Genomic DNA, 27,804 nt, shown 5'->3' on the forward strand with positions numbered 1-27,804 from the left:
TTTGTAAATAAGTCCATCGAGCCAAACACGGTCGAATGCCTTAGCTATATCTATGAAAATTGCAGCTGTGCAGAGTTTATTTTGGAGGCCAGATGAGATTAATTCAGTCACTCTGAATAGTTGATGCATAGTGGAGTGTTTGCTGTGAAATCCATATTGTTGTCGAATAATGATTTCTCTGTTATCAGCAAATTTCTTAATTTGTTGAAGGATAATGTATTCAGCAATTTTACTACATGAAGGCAGGAGGCTAATTGGTCGATAAGACTCTGGTTCATGAGGAGATTTTCCAGGTTTAGGAATCGGAGAGATGATTGCAATTTTCCAGTGTGATGGAAAATAACATAAGTCAATGATGAGTTGAATAATTTTAATAAGGCGACATATCATCAGATGTTCCATTTTTTTTCATCATGATGTTGGTTACATTGTCATATCCGAGGCTCTTTTTCGTCTTTAATTTTTCGATATAGCCAAGTACATCTGATGAATTAACTGCGATGCTGTTGTTAGAGTGTGTGTTTTTGAAAAGAATTGGATAACGGTATTAGTGACTAAGTTTTCTGTATGTGGGTTGGAAATGTTGTTTGTGACAAACTGAGTATCGTAGTAATCTGCTAGAGACTGAGCTTTCTCAGTTTCTGTGTATGCGATCCCATTTTGGCCTTTAAGGAACAGAATAGTTTTGTAGCATTTTTTTAATTTAGAGATAGCTTTCCATAGAGAATTATCATCTGATCCCTTCTAAGTAATTAGCTCAGCGTTTTTGTGAATGTATGCGAGTTTGAACTCTGACTTCCTGATGTAACTTATTTAGCAATTTTTTGTCATATGGGTGTCTAGATCTGCAGCATTCTGAGTTAGATTTTTTACAGGAATTGTTTAGTATTATTATGATAAGCCGTGGTGAGGTCATCGGTGAATTTTTTAACTAAATAGTCTAACTCATCACTCGTTTGTATCGTAGGTGTTGTGTAATGAATGTTGTTCAGAGCTTTGGTATAATTAGACCAGTTAGTAATAACGGCTCTTTTGTTTGGTGTGCTATGGCAACTAATGTCCAGTTCTATTTCGACTGGATTATGATCCAAGGAAGGTTCATCTAATGTTTGGATTTTAGATGGAGCTTGGATATTTTTTAGGACGAAGAAATCGATGGTATTAGCACAATTAGGTCCATAGCGTTTTGGGGTGGGGGTGGGGAGCTGCAATATGGAGGTTGGCTTGTATTAGCAAAGTAATAAAGATGTGTGCCTGTGGAATTGGTAGAATTGCAGTTCCATGCGCGGTGTCTTGCATTAAAGTCTCCTCCGACTATGACACAATTGTTAAGTTTGCATATCGTGTTTAGGACAGCAATGATATCGTTAACAGGTTTGACTGGTGGTACGTAGAAAGAGACCAAAGTGAGTGGTGGTTGGTATGATGGTGATAGCTACTGCCTTGGTGTCTAAAAGCTGTGGGATTGTTATTCGGTAGTGAGTGATGGAGTGTTTAATTAAAATAATGATGCCTCCAGCTAAATTATTTCTGCGTGGTCTGTCATATCTGTGTGTTTCGTAATTTGCAACATGAAAATTTAGGTTATACACATTTATAAATTCTTTTAATTCTGATATTCTTTTACTGAAGCCATGCATGTTCCAAGTAATTATTTTCATTTCTCTGGTGTAATTACTCATGATTTGGTTCGTTAAGCTCTTCTATGATGAGGAATAAGATGTACATCTTGTCCATTTGTGTTTCTGCAGATCTTAGTTTGTTAAGGTTTTTCTTCAGTAAATTAGACAATTTTGTAATTTGCCTTTTGCCAATGAGGAGTTCAATTTCTTTCATGACTTGAAATAATTCTAAAAATCCAGATGGATTTAAATTTTGATTACTTTTGGAGTTATTTTGCACTGAGGGCTTATTTGAATGAATTTGTTCGGTTTTGTTGCTATTGGTGGGTAGGTTTGCCGGAGCTGCGCTCTTGATTGGCTGATAAAACGGGTTGTTCAATTTCTTGTGTTTTTTTTAGTTTTGGGGTTTAGAATTTTGGAGTATAATTTTCTGGGGCCTTGTGAATTAATATTTTGTGGTTTGGGGAATTTTTCGCACCTCCTATAAGAAGCGGCGTGAGAATTTTGACAGTTGGCATAAACTGGATCTTCGATGAAGCTTTTTTTGGGGCACACAACAGATTTATGGTCCCCGGCGCATTTCACACAACGGGGAGTGAGTAAGCAATTTTCTGATGAATGGTGCTGTAGTGGAACATAATTTAATGTTTCTATATAATTATTAAGATTTCCTAAGTGGCAACATGATGCAATGTTTTGAATAGTTATTAAGATTTGCCATGTGGCGACAACGAGTCGAGCTGAAAACGTTGTTACTTCTAGCGTTCGTTGATAAGCGTTGCGTAAGCTTTATTTCTTAAAAGTTTGTTATATTTTTATGTAAAAATAAGTAACAAGTTGCAAACAAGAATGGAAGCTGTAAAAATAAATATGCTGTTTCTTTTAAGAGCAAAATAAGCATTTATTTCACTTATGAAATGCTCTGGCTCATCAGTTTCGATTTCGCTTATTCATCAAATCCACATTAAAAGATTTGTGACCGTAACATTGGATTATGGAAGGAACATCAACACTGGAAACTTGGAAGGTGAGTGTTAAAATTCTACCTTTTTGGCCAGAAAAGCCTGAAATTTGTTTTTTTCAAATAGAAGCTCAATTCGAAATTAATGCCATAACTGTTGATAGTACCAAATTTAATTACGTACTTTTTCAACTAGAGCCAAAATATGTCGAAATTATTTGGGATATCATTACGGATAAAACATCTGATAATAAATATGCTTTAGTTAAAGAAAGATTGTTAAACACATTCAAAGAGAGCGAAAATAAGTGAATTAGCACTTAGTCACTGGCCTTGACCTTGGGGATGTGAAACCCAGTCAGTTACTTCAAAAAATGAGATCGTTCGCTATTGATGATGTTTCAGATAAAGTACTCAAAACATTGTGGTTAGAAAAAAATGCCTGACTCGATAAAAAATATTTTATTGATTTCTGATGAAGGGTTAGACAAAATAGCTTTAATGGCCGACAAAATAATGGAAATGAATTTAAAGCCTGAAATTTATTCCTCTGGCAAAAATTTAAATTCGGTTGATGAGTTACTAAAAATTTCTTCTCTGGAAAAACAAATAGAAACTTTAAGTGTTTCTCGCCAATCTCTGTCTCAGAATCGTAGTAGCAATAGATACAGAAAGCGAAGTAGAAGTAATAAACATAAAAGATTTAATCCAAATGGAAAGTATTGTTATTACCATTACATGTTTGGCTCAAAATGAATTCCTGAAAAGTGTCAACCTAACTGCTCTTGGGCTCAAAATAAGTCGGAAAACTTAAACCAGCAGTGGAATTAGCAGCTGATTTTGCTGCAGGTTATGTTCAGGATGGCCGCAAAGACCGAATATTTGTGACTGACAAACACACGGGTTTGCTTTTTCTAATTGATTCCGGCACAGATGCTTGTTTATTACCTGCTACAATAAAAGATAAACAAAAAGTGATTTCAAATTATATGCCGCCAATGGCACAGAAATTCCCACTTATGGGGTAAAATTTTTAACGTTTGATCTTGGCCTTCATCGAGCGTTTCGATGGCCATTCATTATTCCCAAAATTAATAAAGGCATAATCGGAGCAGACTTTTTGGACCATTTCAAGTATTAATTGATTTAAACAACAAAAAGATGGTGTAATTAACCTTACTACCCAATGTGACATTACATCCATATCCAAAATGAATGATGTAAGTTTAGTACATGTTAAAAAGTTAAATTAGTACATGTAAAGTTAAAATATCATGATCTGTTATCCAAGTATCCGAATATTACAAAACCTATTCTTTTGATAACAAATGTTAAGCATCACATTTTAACTGAAGGTCAACCGGTGTATTCCAAGCCAAGACAGCTAGAAAGTAAAAAGTTAGATTGCCAAACAAGAATTTCAGTATATGTTGGAAAACAATATAATCAGACAGTCTAAAACTCCATGGGGTAGTCCTCTGCTCTTAGTCTCTAAAAGAGATGGAAATTTTCGTCTCTGTGGAGACTATCGAAAACTTAATGCTATAACTATTCCTAACAGATACCCTATCCCTAGGATTACTAATTTTAACCATATTTTAAAAGACAAAAAAATATTTTCCAAAAATTGATCTTTTCAAAGCCTATTTCCAAATTCCTATAGCCGAAGAGGACAAACAGAAAACCGCCATAATTACGCCATTTGGCCTCTATGAATTTAATGTAATGAGCTTCGGTTTGCGAAATGCACCAGCTACTTTTCAAAGATTCATACATGAAGTATTTCAAGGTTTGGACTTCACTTTTCCATATCGATGACGTATTAATTGCTTCTGCCTCAGAAGAAGAACACAGACATCACTTGAAACTTGTTTTCGATAGATTAGATAAATACGGTTTGAGAATCAACATTTCTAAGTCGATATTGGGTGTTGATAACTTAGAATTTTTAGGATATCTTATAACACTGGAAGGATCTCGTCCTCTACCTGAAAAAGTCGAAGCAATATTGAATTATAAATTACCAGAGACTATCCATGATTTGCGAACTTTCTTAGGGATGCTTAATTTTTATCGACCGTTTCTGCAAGATACTGCTAAGACACAAGCAATACTTCATGAATACCTAAAGGGTGCTAAGAAAAAAGATAGAAGAAAAATTAAATGGTCAGATGAAGCTATATTTAACTTTGAAAAATGTAAACAGGATTTAGCAAATGTAGCTCTTTTAAGTTATCCCAATTCAGATTTGCCCTTGTCACTATGCACGGATGCATCTGATTTGGGCTATTGGTGCAGTTCTCAAACAGTTTGAAAATGGAGCATGGAAACCTTTAACGTTTTATTCAAAAAATTAAATGGCACTCAGAAAAATTACAGTACTTATGATCGCGAGTTACTGGGAATATATCTTTCAATGAAACATTTTAAACATGTTAGAAGGTCGCGATTTCAAAATTTTTACGGATCATAAACCGCTAGTTTATACTTTCAGACAAAAGAGCAAAAAGGCATCACCAAGACAAATGCGCCAATTGCAATACATATCTCAATTTTCTACTAACATATACCATATTAGTGGAAGTGAAAAACATTGTTGCAGATCAGTTATCAAGAATAGCCGATGTCTGTATTTCACTCATTGATTATGATAAAATTGTTGACAAACAAGTTAATGATAAAGAATTAAAAGATTTACAAGCTCAAAATAAAACGTTAAATTTCAAAAGTTATTTACTTCCATCTGGTAAAAATCTGTGGTGTGATATGTCTTCTTCTAATTGTAGACCATTTATACCCAAGCAGTTTAGAATGGACATATTTCAACAAATCCATGGCCTCGCTCATCCAGGAATCAAGTCGACCGTTAAAGAAATGACGTCCAAATTTATTTGGCCAAATATCAAAAAGGATATACAAACATGGAGTCATGCCTGTATTGGTTGTCAAAAAAAAAATAAGGTTTCACGTCATACAAAGTCTGAATTAGGAACTTATCAGCAGCCTGATGAACATATTAGTATAGTTGACATAGACTTAATAGGTCCTTATTCACCATCTGATAATTTTGTGTATTGCTTGACTTGCATTGATCGCTATACTGGTTGGATGGAAGCCATTCCTTTGCATGACATAACAGCAGACACCGTTGCCAGAGCTTTTTATGAACATTGGATCACTCGTTTTGAAGTTCCTTACCAAGTTATTACGGAAAGTGGAGCACAGTTTACTTCTGAACTATTTGGAACCTTGGCAATTATATGTGAAGTCAAAATTCAACAAGCAAATTCCTATCATCCGCAGTGAAACGGCAAAATTGAGAGATTTCATCCAACTTTGAAAGCTGCTATTAAATTTCATAATTCCATTAAGTGGTCTGAATCCATTCCAACAATTCTTCTAGGTCTTAGGGCAGCCTTAAAAGAAGAATCTGGATATTCCATTGCACAAATGGTTTACGGGAAAACAATCAAACTTCCTGGAGAATTTTTTGATAAACCGACAGTTTCTACAACACCTCAAACATTTTTGCATCAATTGCAAAAACAAATGGAATTGTTTAAACCCTTTGCGGTACAGCGAAAAAGGATTCCTAAAGTTTTTGTCCATAAAGATCTAAATGTGTGTACTCATGTTTTCCTAAGAACTTCCTAAGTCAAGAAACCATTAGAATCTAGTTATGAAGGACCTTTCAAAGTACTTAAAAGAATGGAAAAATACTTCTTGTACTTCTTGTTACAAATCAAAGGTAAGGAAGTAAACATCTTGATTGACAGGCTAAAGCCAGCCTATTGTTTAATATCAGATGAGCAAAGGCTAGAACCAGAAACTTCTCACACCCAGCCCAAGACTCGTTAAAATCTGAGAACAATGATGCACGACCTCGAGTCTCACGAACTGGACGACTAATAAAACGTCCTTTACGTTTTAGTAACAATGTTAAATATTTTTCCTAACCTCTATTATTGATTATGTTTAATTGTGATTTATTTGTTGGATTTAATATTTTTAATCATAATGTAAGCTTACACTGCATTACTCCACTACCAGAATCTCTTAAATCGTAACATAGTTACTGGAGGGGGAGTAATGTAGTGGAACATAATTTAATGTTTCTATATAATTATTAAGATTTCCTAAGTGGCAACATGATGCAATGTTTTGAATAGTTATTAAGATTTGCCGTGTGGCAACAACGAGTCGAGGTAAAAACGTTGTTACTTCTAGCGTTCGTTGATAAGCGTTGCGTAAGCTTTATTTCTTAAAAGTTTGTTAACAGTAGGAATGGATGCACGTGTGTGTGTATGTATGTGCATAAATGTGTATATCTACATATGCAGTTATACATTCATACTTACATATATAATATATGCATAAATGAACACACACATGCATACATACATACATTTCTGAATCCAGTCCTGATAACAGAACAGTGCCTTAAGTATTGTAAATGATTCCAAAAAGTTATCTAAGTAACTTAAATCTGAAATTGTAATGCATTCTGAAAATATTTATATTACATTTAAAATTAGCTGAAAAGTATGAGTAAAGAAATTTAGAAATGAACAAAAAATTGACATATTTTTCTGTAATGTGAGGTTTTAAATTGTGAAATTTTGAAAACATTTTTTTTTTTTAAATCTTATTATTCTGAGTGTTAATTTCTCATGAAGGAATTTGTAATATTGTTAGTAATACACAAATGGTTTTTAGATTATTTAAATTGTTTGTTTTTTTATTAACCTCCCTTCCAAATATATTTTTTAAACTGTGAGATGGACACTTCGTAACAGTATGAATGGATGCATGCATGTGTGTGTGTATGTATGTGCATAAATGTGTATATCTACATATGCAGTCATACATTTATACTTATATATATAATATTTGCATACATGAACACACACGTACATTTCTGAATCCTGTCCCTGATAACAGAATAGTGCCTTACGTATTGTAAATGATTCCAAAAAGTTATCCATGTAATTTAAATCTGTGAAATTGTAATACATACTGAAAATATTTATATTGCATTTAAAATTAGCTGGAAAGTATGAGTAAAGAAATTTAGAAATGAACAAAAAATTGACATATTTTTCTGTACTGTGAGTTTTAAATTGTGAAATTTTGAAAACATTATTTAAAAAAATCTTATTAGTCTTAGTGTTAATTTCTCATGAAGTAATTTGTAATATTGTTAATAATCTCTGTGAAATCGTAATGCATTCTGAAAATATTTATATTACATCTAAATATTACATCTAAAATTAGCTGAAAAGTATGAGTAAAGAAATTTAGAAATGAACAAAAAATTGACATATTTTTCTGTACTGTAAGGTTTTAAATTGTGAAATTTTGAAAACATTTTTTTAAAAAATCTTATTATTCTCAGTGTTAATTTCTCTTGAAGGAATTTGTAATATTGTTAATAATACATAAATGGTTTTTAGATTATTTAAATTGTTTTTTTTTATTAACCTCCCTTCCAAATATCTTTTTTAAACTGCGAGATATAAAAAAGAGTACCTATTTCTGTTCTTTTATAGTTTTGCCAACCACAGGGCTGGAACCTGTCTACAGTTCGCCAACAACCAACATTTTTCGTTTCAGTCCTTACTGACATCGATGCAAATCGTCATTATTGTGCGTGCTTATCATTTAATGAACCTGTTGCAATCACGCCCAGCAAACCACCTGATGAAGAAGGTGAAGAGGAAGCAGTGGAGCCCTCTGGGGGTCTGGTACAGCATCATTCCATTATGTATGCACCTAAATGTCTGGTCTTAGTATCTAGGCTAGATTACTTTTCTACATTTCGGGTAATATTTCTTTCTTTTTTTAAACCTTTTTTTTTTTTTTTTTTGTAATTTCTTTTCCAATTTTATGCATTGTATGTACTTTTGACATTTCAGTCTAAAACTGAATTTTTATATGTGATTGAGTATTAGCTAGCACCTGTCAATGTAGCTCTAACAATTTCATGGTACCTTTTAGTTTTGAAATACACTTTTGATGCTTTCAGATATATTAAACATTTATTTATTTATTTTTAAGTGATATTGTTTTGATAGTTCCAGAGTTTGTGAAACTGATTGTTATTCTCTGCAGCTTGAATCTACTTTCATATGATATGAGAAAATAAGTCACTTCCGGGAATCTAATTGTTCTGATTCTACCAATATTGGCAGTGGCTAGCATTATATTCAATAGAGCGTCTTTTGTCATGTGCAGTATCATTGCATAATAATTTGTACACTTGTAATTTTTTGGTAAAAATATCACATGATTAAAATAATGGCTTGCTTTATTTCTCTGCGAATCTAGTAAACACATCATGCAGATGCATTAAAAATAAAATTATATTAATGTAGTCATAAGAACTTTTCATGCCAAAAAATTACAAAAGAAAAATGAAAATTATGAATTGCTTGTAGATATACGGTTACTGTTTGAAATACAGAGTTAAACAGGAGGGGGGTAGGACCTATTTCTACCTTAAATATATAGCTTTAGCCAAACTTGAACGTATATATATATATAAAAAGCTGTCATCTTTTTAAAGAATTCAGAGGTGATTCATGGGTAGCAGTATTATTGGCAGATGGTGCCAACTAATATTGAGGTAATTTTTTATGTTATACAGAGTGGGCACAGAAAAGTGACCCATGTGAGATTGATAAAAATAACTTACATAAGTTAACTAACGTCCATAGTAAGTCTTGAAAATGTTCTCCACCAACATTTTAATATTTTTGTGCATGATTTAACAAATTTAGGTATACCTGCATGAATTCACCAAGCCACTTTTCCGTGGCCCACTCTGTATTACATATTTTTATGCATAGGTAAAAAAAATAAAAAATACTTTTCATTCGTGCCTTTTAGCATATTTTATAAAGCAGTATAACTCATTTAGAAAGCGTGTATGAAATATGTATATTTTTTTACTTAATAGTGATACCAACTTGTTTTAATGTAGTGAATAGAATAGTAAGTGCTACCAAAGATATCATTAACAAATGCTGGCAAGATAAATGAGGGAAGGGTTCCTTCCCCTCCCATGAAGAGAATACTGTTTCATTTGAATTGGGGGGAAAAAAATTATATTGCATATATATTTTGTCATCTATTCTTTTTTGCCAATGAACTTTGCTTATTTTTGCATGCATATTTTGATTTTTTTTTATAAATCTTTTCTTCATTCAGATTATCTAAATGAAACAGAGATTTTTTAGCTGTGTTGTTGCTGTAACAAACACTGAACTGAATAGCTACATAATAATTGCATAGAAAAGAATTCTTTGTGTTACTTATTTACCTAGTGCAGTGCCTTAGATGTGCATAATATGAGAATTGTCTTTAATTAACACCTGCAGGTCTACCTCATCTGTGTTTCCTAAAAGGCGTAGCCCACCATGATCCTAGTTCTTAATAAAAGAATGAAGTATGATGGTAGAAATCTTGCAGTGCATGTAGACAGCTGAAACAAACACATTTTGTTTTCCAAAATAAGTATTACACCCAAACTGAGAGATTAATTCTGTGAAATTCTGCCCTTGGTAATATTTACATGCATTATTATGGTTCAAAATTACTTGAAATTTTACGCTACATTGGTGGTGCCTTTACCCTATTTGAAGATGATTTAAATAAAGTTATTTCAATAATGAATTCCATTGATCCTGCTGTTTGGTTAACTTTTGAATTTGAGACATCCAATTTTCTTCTGTTCCCCAACGTCTTGGTCACATACAGCATATCCAATTTCAGTACTTTTGCTTAATGTAAACCTTCGTCTGTTTGCCTTCCACCTCACTCCAAATCATGTCATTCAACTACACAAAATGTAGCTTCATTTTATTCCTTCATTTAATGTTTGCTTCTCCAAATTGACTTTTGATTAAAAACTAAATTACTGAAAGCAGTTGGTACTGACAGAGGCTTTTCACCTATTATTATTGACCAAATGGTTCAAAAATTCTCATCTGAACTTATCAAAAAGTTTTCTCTTGTTTTAGGAGATTATAAGAATTCTGTCTATTAAAATTGCACAAATTTTGTAGAAATTCAACTTTCGGGTCTTTTTCCAACTCCATTCTGTCTCTGCCCCCCACTTTTATCTCTCTGAGCATTATGGGCTAAGCTCTGAAATTTTTAAGTTCCTCAGAATGTTATGAATAAATGGTGCTTTCTTGATTATAATTAAAAAATGGCTTTCTAACTTTGTACTTTGATTCCTTTTCTTCCAATATATCTCCAACCTGAAATCGGGTACTATAAAAGCTGGGAGAAATTTTCATGTGTAATGAATTAAAAACTCCTCTTTCTGTATGGAATTTTCTTTCCATAATGCTGAGAGGGTTAAGGAAAGTATTTCATAGTTGTTTTCACTTTCCATCAGTAGATGGTGTTAGCTTGACTTTCATTTGTTCTTATCGCTTTATCTTATCACTCGCTTCTCTTTCGTCCCTTGCTTTTCTGCAGCTGAAGAAGGAGGTTCTATAGTTAAACCCTTTCAAAACTAGGCTTGCAAATTTATGAGTATAATGCTGATTCTTGTTGCTTCAACTCCTGCAATACTAGTTATTTGGAGTGTTAGTTTAACAAATTAACAAAATAGTTAATAAATATTATACGTTTTAATTACTTTTATTCTATATTGATTACGAATTAAAAGAAATACTGTTTCTAGGTAAAAAAATAAGTTGCACTAAATTTTATAATTGTTACTATGATTAGTATTATAACTTTTTAGCTCTGAATGAAATGTATTCTCTTAGCTAATGCAGGTGTTTAAGTGTTTTCTATGAAATGATTTTTTTAAATGCATTTTTTAACATTTTTTGTTATTTTTTTTAAATCAATGTGAATAAAATATGCTGTAATTAAGAAAAATATCTTGCATCATTGGGATAACATGTATGAAAAAGTTGCAGGCTTAAAATAATCATTGTTGCTTATTATCAGCTTCTTTTCGTTATGTGTAATTGATAATTTACATTTCAGAATTGTCTAGGGATCATTTATACTGTGTACATAGATAATATTGCTGTACAGATGGAAACACTAATTGGGAACATTTTAGGCTGTGTCCAAGTGCCCCCACCTGGTTAGTTTATATCTTTTAATCCTTAATAGATCTATGATTTTATGCCTTTGAACATTACATGTTTTCATGTATAAATGTATTTTTTTAGCACCAGAAGTGCTAGCTTAAAATCATAGTTTTCTGTCTGTATCATTTTTCAAATGCAGCCACCCAATGGTATCGACCTTCATTTTTTTAAAGAAATAAAATTGCCAATATAAAAACAATATATTGCGACACAAATGAAAGGATGTGGCCTATTTTTTAAGCCTTTGAGTAGCACAACTTCTTGGATATACTAATAAAGAACTTTTAACAACATTTCTTATCTAAATTCGTGTAATTCATTATTTTAATTTAAATTTTCATAAGCTTTCATTCATTTAGATAACATTTAGATCATTAAAGTAAACAAGAAAACACAATACAAATATAGTATTGATTACAATACAAACATGGTCATGATTGCATAAATGTGGCCATGGCACTCAGGGGGTTAAAGAAATAAAATAACGAATATATATTAAAAAAAATATAGCAACATAAATAAAAGGATGTTACCACCAAATGATATCACTATATATTTGTAAATATTAAAAAAGTATGGCAATATTTAACAATTACTAATTCTAAAGATATTCGATATAAAATATTTTTAACTTCCACATGCCAGTATGTTGCTTTTTCGTGAAATGAAAGCTATTTAATTTTTTGTTTAAATTTAATCTGCCTGTTACTGATTAATAAAGTAAAGGATTTAAAAGCAATGAATACAGTTCTTTATCTCTTATATAACTTACCAGCTAGACTCGTGAAATGACACTATCTGAATTTATTAAAAGCATTGTATATTGTTTCTTTTTTATAGTAATTATTTTAGACAGTTGGCAACAACATGTGAAATGGACAGTAAAAGTGAGGTTTGCAAATAATAGCTCTTCTGACCTACCCCAAAAAACCTGGTAACATATGGCACTGTATTAGGAATTCTAAATATACGCTCATTTAAAAATTTTGTGATTTTGTTGATGAATTTTTTGTGGGGTAAGTGCGAAAAAAGGGATGCTTAATAACAAAGTCAAAACGACAAAATAGTTGTTGTGTCAGCAGAAGCGAATCCAAGGGTTGGTAGATAAACTGCAAGCTCAATGAGTAATAAAAACCTTACCTTCTGGTGTAATATTAAAATCTGAATTCTTTCAGAATTTCTTTTTCTTTTTTTAAAATTTTGTTGGTCATGTAAGGTACTAAATAAATTACGTGTGGAAACTACCAAAACTTATTTGAGAAAAGTAAAGCATATGAATAAAGTATGTATAAAGTGTAAAGAATGGAAATGAAATATGTGTCATAGTACAAAATCTCTGTGTAGGGAAAAATAAAACATTTAAATGTAAAATTTAAATTATAATTTTAAATTATAATTCATTTTAAATTTAAAATTTATAAAAAATTTAAAATTTCTTCATTAGCAAACTCCAGGCCATGTTAGAGTATGCTAATGTTGTGTGCTGGGATTTATTTTATAAAAAAAGTTATTAAGTATATGAAATTAAAAGGAATTAAATTAAGAAAAGGAGCAAGTTCTTCTCAACAGTGAAATTATTTAGAGAAAGGAAAGGGTAAATAAAGTTTATTTAATAGAGCACACACTCCAAGCCCAATACTTAAGACATACTGTTAGGTTAAAAAAAAAAAAAAAAATGAAGACATTGCATACAGACTGTACATCACTCAGACTATTTAATTCTATAAATATTTTGATTAATTGTTATTAAGTTATCAAAAAATACATGTATGGAATTCTAAGTAGCTTTCAAAACTGGTAAAAGGTTGTTGTTATGATAACCAAAATTATACTGCCACTTACTGTCAAGATATTGCCTGCCCAAGAAATTCAAATAAATAAAAATTAAATTCCAGTATAAAAATGAGTACATGCATATTATCCTGTCAGCCATGCAAAGCTTATCGTTTTTGCACACTTCTGAGCCGTACCTCTATCTGCAGCTTTTACAATAAAATATTTATCAGTCTCTGCACATTCCAGCAAATAAAAGAGGAAAAAAAAAAAAAAAAAGAGACATTTTAGAATAGTGGGCCGTTGTAATATTGCAAAATATATAACTATAATATAATAAAAAAATATAAAGAATAAAATTCTCAAAGGCTATGCTTGAGGCATCATTCAACTAAAAATTCAGCTAGGTTAATTAAATTATGCACAGAGGTCATTAAAACTTATGTAAAAAAAATCAATAAAATGTGGCAGAAGTGTTACAGTATGTACTAGAAATGTATGTCTAAAGGGAGAACTGTGCACGAAAAATTCATTAGCAAGAAGTGCGAATATAAGACAGTAATATATACACTGCGAAATATATTAGTGTTGTATGCTGTGAAAGTTAATTGTTTAAATAAAATTAGAATAACAGGCTAATAAAGAAAAGATATCATCAATAGTGAAATTAACGTTTTCAAACACAAAGATTAAATAAGCAGCATTTCAACCAAGCAGACATATTAAACCAAAATTTTCTAAGAGATGCCATTAGCTTGGAAACAGTTTTAAGATTAAGACACAATAACACGCCAAACAAATACTAATTCAGAAGTCGAACAACAAATAAAATTTGAAAATATAACGCTAATTTTTGTTGTTTGACTTCTGAATTAGTTTAAGATATTAGTGATGAAAACATAAGAGTGTGAAAATCTTTTACTGTACTTTGTATAAATAATATTTTATTTCTAATTATTTTAAATCACTGTAAGAAATAAATTTATCTTGAATAACTGTGTATTTCCTTTCTCATATTACGTGCATTCGTGAAACAAATAATCTTTTACCACACAGCAAACCTAAAGCCACGTTATGATGATATTTGAAATAATCAAACCATTTTTTACAGCAAATGCGCTTACACCAAATTCCCCTTTTCCTCCTCCCTGCGTAATTAAATACGATGCATGCTTTTTCAAAGTAAATTTCAAAAAGCTTTTCTTTATTTTGTGTTTATGTAGTAGTCAGTTGTTTATTCCTTTGCAATGCTAGATTGCATTCAGGCATTTAATTAATTTTTTTAACTCTACTTTTTCTGATAAAGAGTAAAACGTATATGGTACTATTTTCACAAAACTGGAAACAAACAAAATCATATTACTAGTTCCTCTGAAGGAGAAAATTTATTCCCTTAACCCTCTGACTGCTCAATTTGTGGACCGAAATCGCTTAAAAAATTGTGTATTTATATATATATATATATACACAATTTTTTATTTATTTATTAAATTATATTTAAATATATTTATATATATATATATATATATAAATATATTTTAAATCTATGTTGGAGAATCGAAAAATGAAATTTTTCTTTCTAGAAAATATTTTTTATATAGATTTTTATCATGAGAAACTAAGTTGCCAGAAAAACCAATTTCAGATGTTATCACCCCCGAAAAATGTTTTAAAATAAATTTCAGTCGAATTACAGCTAATTTCTATTTATTGCATAATATAAAAAAAAAGAAAAATGCATCAAATTTAAGAAAATATAAAGCAAAATTTTAATAATACCTTAGAAAAAAAAAATACCTAAGAAATGCAGTTTAGTATCATAGAGTTCAAAACAGGGTTCAAGGCAAAGTTCAACTTCACAATCTTTGTACCAGATTCAATAAATCTAATTAATAATTTAATTAAATAATCAAGATAATTGCTGAACGTTTTCTAGCAGCCATTTCTGTAAGAAAAAAGCAGCAAAAAGTGAAGTTTGAGTTGTAATACCACGTGCCTTCAAATGCCGCAATTTAGTGGACAACTAACGATGTCTGTTGGCGAAAACATAAACTAAACGTCTAATACGTTATATAATTTATTTTAATAGTTAAACAGGTGGAAAACGGCATGCACTCCTCAATAAAGGAAGAAAACATATGCCCGTGGGATGAGCAGATTTTACGACATTTGAGTTGTCCGTGGAAATCGTGGGATGAGCAGCCAGAGGGTTAAAGCATCAGCTGCCTTCTATGACAGACTGGAAATCTTCTTGCCAACTTTTGAGTGAAAGCTAGTTTATTGCTATATTTCTGAAGTTCTTGAAAAACAGGAAAAAGATAATTTTATATGATGAGAGATGGATTTTGTTGATTTAAGCAGGTATCCATTACGTGGTGTCAGATTTGTGAGTTTTTTCTTCATAGCGCAATACACAAAATCAAACAATATCTTAAGAAAATCTGAGTTACCTGTAAATTCTTAAAATTAAAAAACTGGGGTTCCTGTGTATTTGCTTGAAATAAAGTATAAAATAATTGTTCCTATAAATTTTGGTTATTTTTTTATTGCATTTTTCTGAATTTTGAGAATTACTATAATTTTGTCCTCATCCTCAATATTTGCAATCATATCATAAATGGTAAAGAATTAGTCCTGTTAAAATTGATAGTTTTTTAATGAACAGCAGGTTTTTTAAATATGCAAAAATCACTCGTATGTATGCATGTTTGAAGAAAGTGTGAGTAAATATTGTATGTAATTTTGTATGATATCTCATCTTGGTATATTAACTAATAATGATTAAATATTTAAAATGTTTCATAATTTAAAATAATGATATAAATGTTTGAGAGCTAGCTATCTGACGATATTTCAGGTGGACCACAAGTAAGATTTTCTATTGGTGCTGGTGATAGACAAGCTCTTCAACCCCCGTTAAGTTCAACTCTTCTTGTTACTGGTACTACAGTATTTCAGTTGTTTGAAGAGCTTGGTATGACCTTTTTCTATTCATTTATTTTATTATAAAAATCACTTTTGATCAATCAAGTAATTAATGAGAAAATGGACTATGTATTTTAATGCAAATTACAGTAAATAAGGTCTCTGGAAATCCCTTTGACTGTTTCTTACTACATTACCAGTATTCAAATTATTAAGATCAAAATTATGTTGTGTTGAAAAATATATATATCAGCACAACAATGAAAGTAAGAACTCTTGTGATTATTATACCTAATGCCATCGTTTTGATTTTAGTATATTTATTCTGAAAATCAGTTTCTTCCAAATATCTTAGATGATAGATTTCTGACAGCCTAAAGGTTATCAAACTGAATTACAAATCTTATTTTATTAAAGTATCTGATTTCATTATCATTTATTTAATGCTAATTATTTATAACATTGGATTTCATTTCATTTTTAAAAGAAATTTTGTTGTTTTTCATTTCTGGTATAATTTATAGATTAAGTAAAATATAAAAAATCATGTAATCAGTAAAAGTATCATGTAATTTATGAAATTAAGTTGTAATACAATTGAATCCATTATAGACTATAGGCTAAGTAAAATATAAAAAGTCAGTAAGATATAGCGTAATTTATGAAATTAAGTCGTAATACAATTGAACCTGCTATAGTGAATCTTTTGGCATGTTCGATTTTTCTCTACAATTATGTTACTGAATACTGCTATAGCAAACCTTCAGACATATGAAAATAGGATGTAGTGAACTGTATGGATATCTTCAATTGAATTTTTTCTTTTTTTGCATTTTTCATATTTTTTCTAGAATTCCTGTGAGTTTTAACAAAAATTTATTACCCTTAAAATCAGCCATGTTTAAGATGTTAGGATCCACATTCCATCCATTTAAAAGAAAATACCTTTACATTACTTTTCTTTTAACTTACATTTACTTCTCTTACATTTAACTCTCATTTACCTCTGTTTCTAAATAAGGACTATACAAGACAGGTGTGATATCGAATTTTCGGAAAATAAAGGTAAATAAGCATATCATAAGGAACCATGTTGGTGTACATGACCATTGAAACAAGTAGTGCATGAGTTCTCTGATTCCAACTTTTGCTATTCAGGGAAAAAGGAAGTAGTGCATCTTAAGAGTTGATTCATCTTTTAGGAAATGAAATTTTGATACGTATTAGTTTCTTTTGTTTTAAAATGAATGCTTTTCAGGTTGTAGCCTCCAAATAGAGGTTTTGCATTTCTTAGGTCTTTTGCAAGATATAGGGTAGTTTTTATGAACGTTATTCAATATTTGCTTTGCAGCCATACTTATCTTGGAGGAAATGATTGTTTACTGCTTGCACAGTGCATAGGATGTGTAAGTTTCAAAATTATCTACCTTTTTCATCTTTTCCAAAGGAGCTAAAATCTTAACGACTTTTTTTTTTTTTTAAATCAAACTCTGCGCTCTGTTTCTGTGTTAAAAATTCAGTCCACATGGTAGGCTGCAAACATAAAGCGTACTGCATTAAGGGCAAAATGAATGTTATTAAAAAAGTACAAAATGGGTGCAGCCAAATTAACATCTGCCACTATCCAAATTTTCATTTGGTATGATAGGAAAAAAATTGTCACTTGATAATTTCTGCTTGGAAAACCTACTTGATATAAACTTTCTGCCTGATAGTTTTTGCTTTGAGTGCAAGGAAAAAATGAGAAAAATTGAGCTTAAAGATTTTGAAAAATTATTGCTTTTAAGGGTTCACCATTCAGAGAAGGTGTAATCTGATGGTATGTGAAAACTGCTTCAAACATGGCCGCAGAATGTACCAGACACTTTGGAAAGACTGTCTTTTTGTGCTCAAATGGCTGTTTAGACTGGTTTAAGAAGCAGAACAACTTTTCAGGAAAAACTGTTGGAGAATTGGTAGTGTTTGAAAATTAGATATTAAAAAATTGTTTTGGATCATATCTCTCTCCATTGCCAAGAAAATGACATTTTCAGCTGCAGTGGAACTAGGTGGTTTTGTAGTATGATGTTGCATCAAACATTAAAATTTTAAAACCATAGATGCCTGGTGAAAAATTGCTAAAAGCTCTTGTGTAATCTAATATAAATTGTACTAAATGCCATAGGCTTTTGATAATTGGAAAATTTTAAAAGTCAAGATACTTAAAAAATGTGAACACTCTTCCTGTGTCTTATAAAATTTATTGTAAGACATGCACAACATCAAAACCATTTGAAGAAAAGTTTCAAAAATAGGATGAAAATATTTTGGCCCCAAAACAAAAGATTCTACTCTTAATAGCAACTGTAGTGCACATACGAAGTCAGAATGGATTGTTTTCTTATGCTTCCAAATGGGGAATAAGTGCTGTAATTTATTCTGTAAAATGATTAACATATAATAAAACTGGGAAAAAATGAATAACATATTTAATAATTGCAGATGATAATTAAATTTTTATTTGATTTTTAAAATTATATTTATTATGTATTTCTTTTGGTAACTATGGCAATATTAATAATTTTTTGGGGGGATATTCATCATTTAGTTTTTACAGTTTTGTGAAATAATCCATTTTACTTTTTTAATCAAATATAGCAAACCAAACTTCCGATCACTTAAAGCTCATTGTAGCAGAGTTGAATTATATTTTATTTGTGCAGCTATTAATTCATTTCAGATTGCCCATTCATAATTTCAACTTATGAAATGTATGTTTTGTAATACAAAATAAAGTGAACTTCTATGTTCAGGTATGCAACATGATTAATTGATTTTTTTTAATCATGAATAAAAATTAACCTGTAGTTGTTGATAATGCTTTGATATGGTATCTAAACAAGGGAAGGTAATTTCTACTATGAAAACTGGCAGCAGATTAATTTATAATTTGTAGATTTTAAAGTGATTGGACAAGGTACATAAATTTTGCTACATTTTTTAATTTGTGTATTTTCAGGTATACACAATGTAGTGACTCTTTTCTGTGCAGCCATGACAGAACATAAAATACTTTTTCATTCCAGTAGCTACTCTCGCCTTACAGATGCTTGTCATGCAGTCACTGCCTTGATGTATCCTTTTAAATATAGGTAAGATATCTTTTCCGATATGTACAGTTTACTTTTATGTCAAAGTGAGGGATGAGGGTTGTCTAAGCTGATAAAAGTCATTTGCCTTTGATTTGAATATTAATAGCTTTCAAAAATTCAACTATAAATTCTTTTCTGACTAGGAAAATTGCAAGTAAGATTTTCGTGATGTTGACTTTAAAGAACATTCGAAAATTCTGAACTCGCCAGTGAGTAATTTTTTTCCAAGCTAACATGCAAAAGCCATCAGACATTTTAAAATAGTGGTAAACTACGAATTATATAGGAGAGAGAAATCAATCAATAAAATTAGTAAAGCAAGAAACATAGTAAGAAAAGGCTTACCTTTTTCTGGAAATTTTTTTTTTGTTTTTGTTTTTTTGTTGTTGTTTTACCTTATGTACATAGTTATGTACAGTTTTCTCTTAGAATGTACAGTCTTATGTACAGTTTTCTCTTAGAATGTACAGTCTTATGTACAGTTTTCTCTTAGAATTGGACAGAGCATTGCACAAATTTAACATTGTGCACAGGTTAAGACAGGCATGCTGTGTGTTGGAAAAACTAAGATTACTTACTTTTGATAAAACTGCCTGTACCAAGTTATGTTATGTGCAAGAAAATACTCTTCATAAGAGTAATAGAGCATAAACTTATTTACAAAAATGCAAGTTTCTTATGAGTTGCAGTTTCACATACATCTATTGTATGAGAAATGAACAAAACATGTTGTTAGCAATCAGCTGCAGTTAAGTAATAACATCAAAACACGTGTTTCATCAATGGCCAGTATTCTTCCACTTTAAGTAAACTTAATTCAGAGAAGTTTACATAAGTTTTAACTTTAAGTTAACATTAAAGTCTCTGTTATCTGGGGGGGGGGATATATTAAAACTTCTAGTATGAATTATACACTATTAAAATTACATTACTGCAATTCTTTATGAATAATATTATAAGTTCATTCTCTTAGGAGTTTTAATCTCACAGCTACATGCAAATTATTTTGGTAAAATCTCACAAAGTTCTTTTACCTTTTCTGCTGTCATCGCTTTTAGACTAAGTCTTCTGTTACTTCAGTAGCATCTTAATATCCCACAATTTTCAATGGATGGATTCAAAGATGAGCTGTATCTTTTTTGCATTTGGCCAGTGTAAATGTTTTTTATTATTACTTCCAATTAATATGATGTCATAGACATTTATCTTCTTCGACAATCATTTATTCACCTCCATCTTCAGTTGTCCGAAGTTTTCACTGCGGAATCTTTGCTGTAACTCTTTTCTCAATCTTAGTCTGTACTTTGAACCATTTATTGAAATCTTGAGCTTCTATCAATACTAGATCAGGTATTCCTACTTCTTCAACATCATTCAGGGACATATTAGTAGTCAAGGGGAACTGGATTACTTGGACCTTCAGAAATTTAAGAGTTGAAGCTTTGATGATTTCTTCACAGTCACAAAGAATTGTTTGTAGTTCTTTGAAATCCTGCAATGCTTTCCCAAGAACTTTTCTTAGCAGATGTTTAAGAACATGTGTCATTCTCTTCCACCCCACTATGGTGCAGAAGGAGGAATGAACTTCTAGCAGATCTTCTTTGCAGAACATTTAACTTCAATTTCCTTCCAGTTAATGTTGTTTAAAGCACTAGCTGCTCCTACAAAAGTATTTCCATTGTCACTATAAATTATAGATGGTCGTTTTCTATGCCTAGCAAAATCTTTGGAACCCTTGAAGAAAATGAACAGTTGACAGAGAGGAAATCAGCTCGAGACCTACTGCTAGCTATACTCCACATGTAAACAGACATATCCATGCTGGTCACGTTTCCTTGGCCTTTGATGTGCAAAGAACCAGTGAAATGTACACCTGTAGCTTCAAAAGTTTCTCTCTGCACACATTATCTTCAGGCAAGGCACTTGGTAAAGTCTCATATTTTTTACTTAGAACCATTTAAAAACTGTAAACATTGATTAAAAACAGTTCGTATGCTATGATAATCACCTAAAGTCCAATAATGCTCTTTAAGAATTGTTCTCATTAACTGAGTAGCAAAGCTAGATGATTTTAAATATGTAACAAAAATCAACCTGAAAACAACAGATGCTGCTGGATGGCAGAAATCCTTCATGTCTTTTCAATAAGAAATCTTTGTTCTTAATTGTAAATCACCATCTTCTTCAACATAGAGGTGTAAAGTCGATAATCTAAAATTCTCAAAAACCATAGAACATTTCCCTTTGAATTACTTGCTTCAACTGTTATACATTGATCTTTTGGAATTAGACTGTTTTTCTTCAATCATAAAATTCCATCCAACTTATGGTGAATATTCTTAAGAAATGCTCATAATAGCAGTTCACATTTTGCAGTTAAATACTCTTTAATGAAGGCTTAATGCATTTTTGCTTCTCCACTGAGATTTCTTGTTCATTCATTCAACTATTGGATTTCATACATTTAGCCACTGCAAACCCTCCTATATCGGGATTTTGGAATTGTTTTGCTTCACATCCCCAAGAAGGTAGATTAGCAGCATTCTGAGCACCTGGTATATGTTTCCATAGGTCTGAGGAAATCGGTTGTCTTAATTTTCTTACTTTGTTATTGAGAAAAACTGACCAGTGGTCATTATGTCAGATCCAAGTAAGAACCATGATTGAGTCTGTCTAAAAGTAAGGTTCTGTATCTTTCAGTTTAAGAGCTTTCATCACTAACTTGTGCAACCTAGCTCCAGTCTTAGTATGGTAATCATCTTCACAGGAGTAATTCTTCATTGGGTTTGTAGTAATTGTGCTGATATCCCATGCTTTGATTCACATCTCGTAAATACTGCGGCAGCATACTCTATTTGACTGGCGTCACAGAAAGTATGTAGACTCAATTTCACTTTTCTATCACCACCAAACCGTGTGGATTCTTTTATATTGTTTAAATACAGTATGTATTTCATCCAATTCAAAAATTCTTTCTTTACATCATTATTCACATCAGCAATTCATATTTCCATTGTTTTCTAGGTAGACTGCAATAAGAGTTTAGCACATAATGTTACAGAACGTACAAACCCTACAGGATTGAAAACTTGATTAAGAACCAAGAGGATTTTTCTCTTAGTTACAATTTCATCTTTAAATTCCGAGCACCCTTAGAATATCTGCTTTTCTATCTAATAATAGTCTTAAAACATTTAACTTGGTTTCAAGTACAAGTTTTTAAACAACTGTGTGTCCCAGTCTCTCAAATTAAATTGTGCTTTTTGTATAAATTCGGTTGCTTCTGTTATAAAACCTTCAAGTTCTGGTTTGTTTTCTACACTGGTAATACAGTTACCAACATAAAAACTAGATTTCAGTCTTCCATCTTGTTCAATAAGCATAAGTCCCTTTGTTAAATGATGATTAGTAACTGCTCCAAGTATGATGATTAATAACTCCTGCATGTAATGTCAAAGACTACGTGATTATGATGTAAAATTTGAAAATTTCCTTCTGTGTGAAGCCACAAAAAGTGGAGGTAATATGTTTCTCCTTCATTTACACTAATCTGAAAAAATGCTTTTATGTCTGATGTGACACTTATCAAAATCTCATTAGTATAGAGGGTGTGTATTCTATTAGGTTTTTTTCAGTTTCCAGGTAATCAGTCATTTAGCGAAGGGCTTTTAGGAACCTTTGCTAATGCATCGAAAACTCATCTGATTTTAGTTGTACTATATTTCTTCAAAACATGATAATGTGCAAGATAATAGATAAAGAACATTTGGCTTCTGGAAATATTTTTTTCTTCTTTCAACCATTCTTTGAATACATGTTGATATTCTGATAGATAACTGTCTTTTCCAGCTTTCAATATGTGGAATCCAATCTTTTCAAAGCCAGCTAATAATTTTCAGGTAAAAGATGGTGAACTTCTTTCCAGGGCATATGAACTACTTCGCATTTTACAGATAAGCTTGTTTAATCTCATCTTTATGTTTCTTTTCTATAGGATCTTTAATGCCTATAATTTCTAAATCCCATTAATTGGAAATGCTCATATAGGTTGCGAGTAGTGAAGTTACAATCCTATTTACATTTCTCCTATTCTGACTTCCAGGAACTTTTCCCATTAATTTCCAGCATAATTTAGTTTTCATGGCAACTAAACCTCCTTTACATTCTTTTTTTTTTTTTTTCATCTCTAAAAAGAGTTTTCCTGTGACATCTGATCCAATTAATATTTCAATAGAATTTGGGTTCTTTTATGTGTCACTCATTAATAATATTTGAAGTTTCAAGTTCTCGAAATTTCTTTATCTATTACTTCAATATTGCAAAAATACTTACAATCAAGACTACCTAAATAAATCCTATAAAATTTATTTTCTAGTTTGTTAGTTACTGTCTCTCCAAACAGAGAATGTTTTACAATTTCTTCTTATTGGCTCGTAATCCACATTTAAAGAAGAAGCCTTTAAAATATTTGACTTATGTGATCCCATATCAACTAATGCATTTACCTGTCAAATTCACAACGGATGTCTGAAGAAAAACTTCAAGATTAGGAAATGAACTTGAATATAATATATCATTACACTGTATATTCTCCTTTCCTGATGTAATCTATATCTACCTATCTACATCATTGTGTATGATTGTTCCAGATACATTACTGAAAAATGTGTCTTTGAACATGACATACATTTCACTGAAACCTTACAATTCTTCGCATTATGTCCTTATTTCAGACTACAAAAACAACATCTTTTATCAAGTAGATTTTTTTTTGTTAATGACATTTTTTAGCTTTAAAATATTCATAACTGCTATGTTTACCTACACGAAATAGACATCATTACTTAAATTATTTTCTTTAGTGATAAAAAAAACTGTAGCACTAATAATTCCTTTATTTAATTTCGAATTTACTCTTTTATTAAAATTACACGATGAGCATGGCTTGTTTCTGTTAAATTGGCAGTTTAAAGAAGGTCCTTTGTCTCAGCCAGTCCGGCTTTCATTTCAGCCTTCATCTCTTCATATCTGGTTTTTATCTTGGCTAAGAAATCCATTAAAGTCTTCGTTTCCTCCGTCATAGCTTTCCTCAGCAGGCGGGTCACTGGCATTCACTCTGGTTCTCGAGAGAGAGCGTGGGTTCTGTCAACTCGATTGACTCCGCACGGATTATCTAACTCGAGACTAACTATTTCCCACTCGACTATGCACACTCACGCTGACTGCGGACCAGCAGGGTTTGTATAGCTTTTGGCTTGTGTTCGAGAACATTCTGGGCTAAAGCGATAAGAACTCATTCCAGAAGGTTCTCCATTCATCCATGGTATATCGCTAATTTTGTCGCCAAATGCATAATTTCTTGCTAAATGCGGCAACCCTACTTTCACTAGCCATTTTATGGCAACTCTAAACCTGCTTTGTGGAGAAGCTATCTCACCATTCCTGTACATTTCGTAACACTGCCTCCTTCCAAGGACTGCATGTCCAGGGCAGTACAGCCCTTGGTCAGAAGCCAAATTCGATGCAATCAAATCGCTTTAAAACATACTGATAACATAAGTAAAGAAACAAATATTTACACTATGTACAAGTTACTTACACAAATTAAACACATCACAATTTTAAATTATATAAATTAAAGTTATGAATGAATTTCAGTCTCACTCTCTTCATTAAGTTATACCTGGGTCAAATACTTTTTCACTGCAGTTCTCAGATATATTTATGTTTTGCATATCACAGTCTGAGGATTCGGTCCTTTCAGACTTTTCATCCACAGGAAGATCTGAAACAGTTTGTTCATCACTCTATAGTTCATTCATGCCATGCATACAGTTCACCTCTGTATTTTTAGCAATTGATACATGCTTATTTTCCTCCTTTTCCTGGGAACCAATTCCAATGTTTGCACCAGGGTCGCGAGTAGAATCGAATCCTTTACAAGCAGAAGTAGCCGGGTTTAGAATCAAGTCCTTGTCTGTAAAACCTGCGCTATGAGGCACACATGTAATTTGTGAAGTGGGCGAATTTTCTTGCAATACTGGAGCACTCTGCGTACGTTGTACATCAGCTTCTCCCATATTTGCATCACATGCACTTTGAGATGGTTCAATACCTGCTAACTGTGACTTCGTAACTTCACTATCAGTTTCTTTGAACTTAGCAGTTGCATTTTCACTTTCTTCCACTTCAGGCACTTGAGAATCAATAACTTTATTTACATGAATTAATTCTTCAGCTCTTTCAGAAACTTTACAAGCCACTTCGTTTATTTCTTTATCTTTACAAACAGTATTATCACTGTCTTCCAGTTCAACTTCAGACACCTGAGGATGAGAAGCATCTTCCCCGTCTTTTTCTTCATCTTTTAGTTCTGTTTCTTTAATCTCGTTAGACAGTTCATCCTTCATTTCTTGTTCTTTCTCATAAACTTCATCAGCTGCTTCACTGCTTTCTCCATCCCTCGAGTCTTTAGATGCCACTTCTGTCATTTCCACAGCTTCTTTTATGGCTCCAGTTTCTTCTGTAAGCTCCACTTTCATCTGTAAGAGTTGCCTTCGCAACTTTTCTTGGCTGATATTTTTTCTTCTCATCCGGCTTTCTTCACTTCCAGTCCGTCTTCCATCTCTTACAGTACGGCTTTGATCTCAGCTCTCATCTCCTCATATCCAGCTTTTATCTCGGCTAAGAAGTCCATCAAAGTCTTCGTTCCATGGCTTTCCTCTGCAGGCGGGTTACTGGCATTCACTCGCAAATCCCACTTCTGACACCAGTTGTTAGTTTTTTTTTTTTTTTGGTGACATCAGTTGTTACTTTTTTTTTTTGGACACCAGTTACAGTATTTTCTTCCTTAACATTCGTACGGGGTTCGTGAGGATTTGGAATGAGTAACGACGACACTTGATGAAATATCGAATCACACTTTATTTAGCCAATCTTAATCAGAACAACTCCAAAGTCACGTTTTACAGTCGTTGAAGATCTACTATACACTCGCTGGAACAATCAGCGACACAGCCTTCAGATTGTCAGGCTATAATGGTGAACACAGTTTCACTGCAAAGCACCAGTGTACAGCTCCCGACTCTGCTTGGTCGTTCTCGGAACTCCACATACTCTGGAGACTCTCCATGCTTGCTTTGCGGGGAACGCTATCTCGCCGCACCTGTACATTTCGTAACAGTATTATATGTTTCGGTTGCTACAACTAGGTAAAATATTTTTTTTATTGCTAATGTGTGAACTTTTGTTTTGACAACATTTTACTGTTAAAATATTTTAAAATCATTCAATCATTTTGCTAATTTGTTTTTAAATATTTTTATTCTAATTGAAGTATTGAAAATTTACTAAGGAAAAGGCTACCTGTATAATGTTTAAATTTCTCAAGTTGCAGTACGTTGATTATCTAGAAATAAATTTTTATGTTGTTTGTAAAAGAAACTTTTATTTATTTAAAATAAAATAGAATTTTACATTTGTCATTTGTTTACCTTGGGCAAAGAATATTCTGCCTTTAAATATATATATTTCTCAAGTTGTAACGTAAGTTCAACAATAAATTTTTGTTGTTTGTAAAAGAAACTTTTATTTATTTAAAATAAAATAGCATTTTACCTTGGGCAAAGAATATTCTGGCTTTATATATATATATATAAATGTTAAAAGAAAATTCCTAGTTTGTACACTAAAAAGTTGCTTAGATACTGTGGTTCCGTGAAAATATTAACATAAGTAAAATAAGGTGCAATGAAATGTATTACAAAGATAAAATAAACAATACAAAGACTTGAATATTTACAAATAAATTCAATACTAATTGTAAGCAATATGCTAATCAAGGTAATGTTTCATAGGGAAGATTTTTAGTTGAACTTTTAATTTTAGCTTGAACTGAGTATTTATGGTTGATTATTTTCTTTTGTTAGTCATGTATATATACCTCTGTTACCGTCAGCTTTAATAGAAGTGTTGAGTACCCCAACTCCTTTCATAATGGGTGTTCATTCTTCTTTGAAAGGTGAAGTTTTAGATTTGGTAAGTATTGTATTTTATCCTTTCACAAAGTGTAGGAAGGAATAATTTGAAAATAAATGCTATGCATATTTCTGTACTATTAAATAATGAAGAATCTGTTTGTATATTCCTCACATTGTGGAAAATGGCAGTGCCTAAAGCCACCAAATTTTGACATTTATTCCTTCATATGAATATGTGCAGTTCAAAACCTGAATTTGAATTTTTTTTAAAATTATTACATATTTTATCTGAAT

General features: G+C 31.5%; 1 protein-coding gene across 3 annotated transcripts in view; it reads left to right on the top strand.

Moving 5' to 3' along the window:
- The window catches only part of Sbf (SET domain binding factor), a 320,087-nt gene that overhangs the window by 59,545 nt on the left and 232,738 nt on the right, over window positions 1–27,804 (top strand). For all 3 annotated transcript variants that reach the window (XM_085822442.1, XM_085822443.1, XM_085822441.1), the window contains exons 3-7: window positions 8,133–8,405; window positions 11,593–11,695; window positions 16,333–16,449; window positions 19,399–19,531; window positions 27,460–27,568. In XM_085822442.1, coding sequence (XP_085678568.1) covers window positions 8,133–8,405; window positions 11,593–11,695; window positions 16,333–16,449; window positions 19,399–19,531; window positions 27,460–27,568 — 735 coding nt within the window. The remainder of the gene's footprint in view (window positions 1–8,132; window positions 8,406–11,592; window positions 11,696–16,332; window positions 16,450–19,398; window positions 19,532–27,459; window positions 27,569–27,804) is intronic.

This window comes from Stegodyphus dumicola, chromosome 8 (assembly GCF_044657685.1).
Source record: "Stegodyphus dumicola isolate Sdum_Otavi_A_Nest chromosome 8, ASM4465768v1".
In the NCBI taxonomy this organism is placed as follows: domain Eukaryota; kingdom Metazoa; phylum Arthropoda; class Arachnida; order Araneae; family Eresidae; genus Stegodyphus; species Stegodyphus dumicola.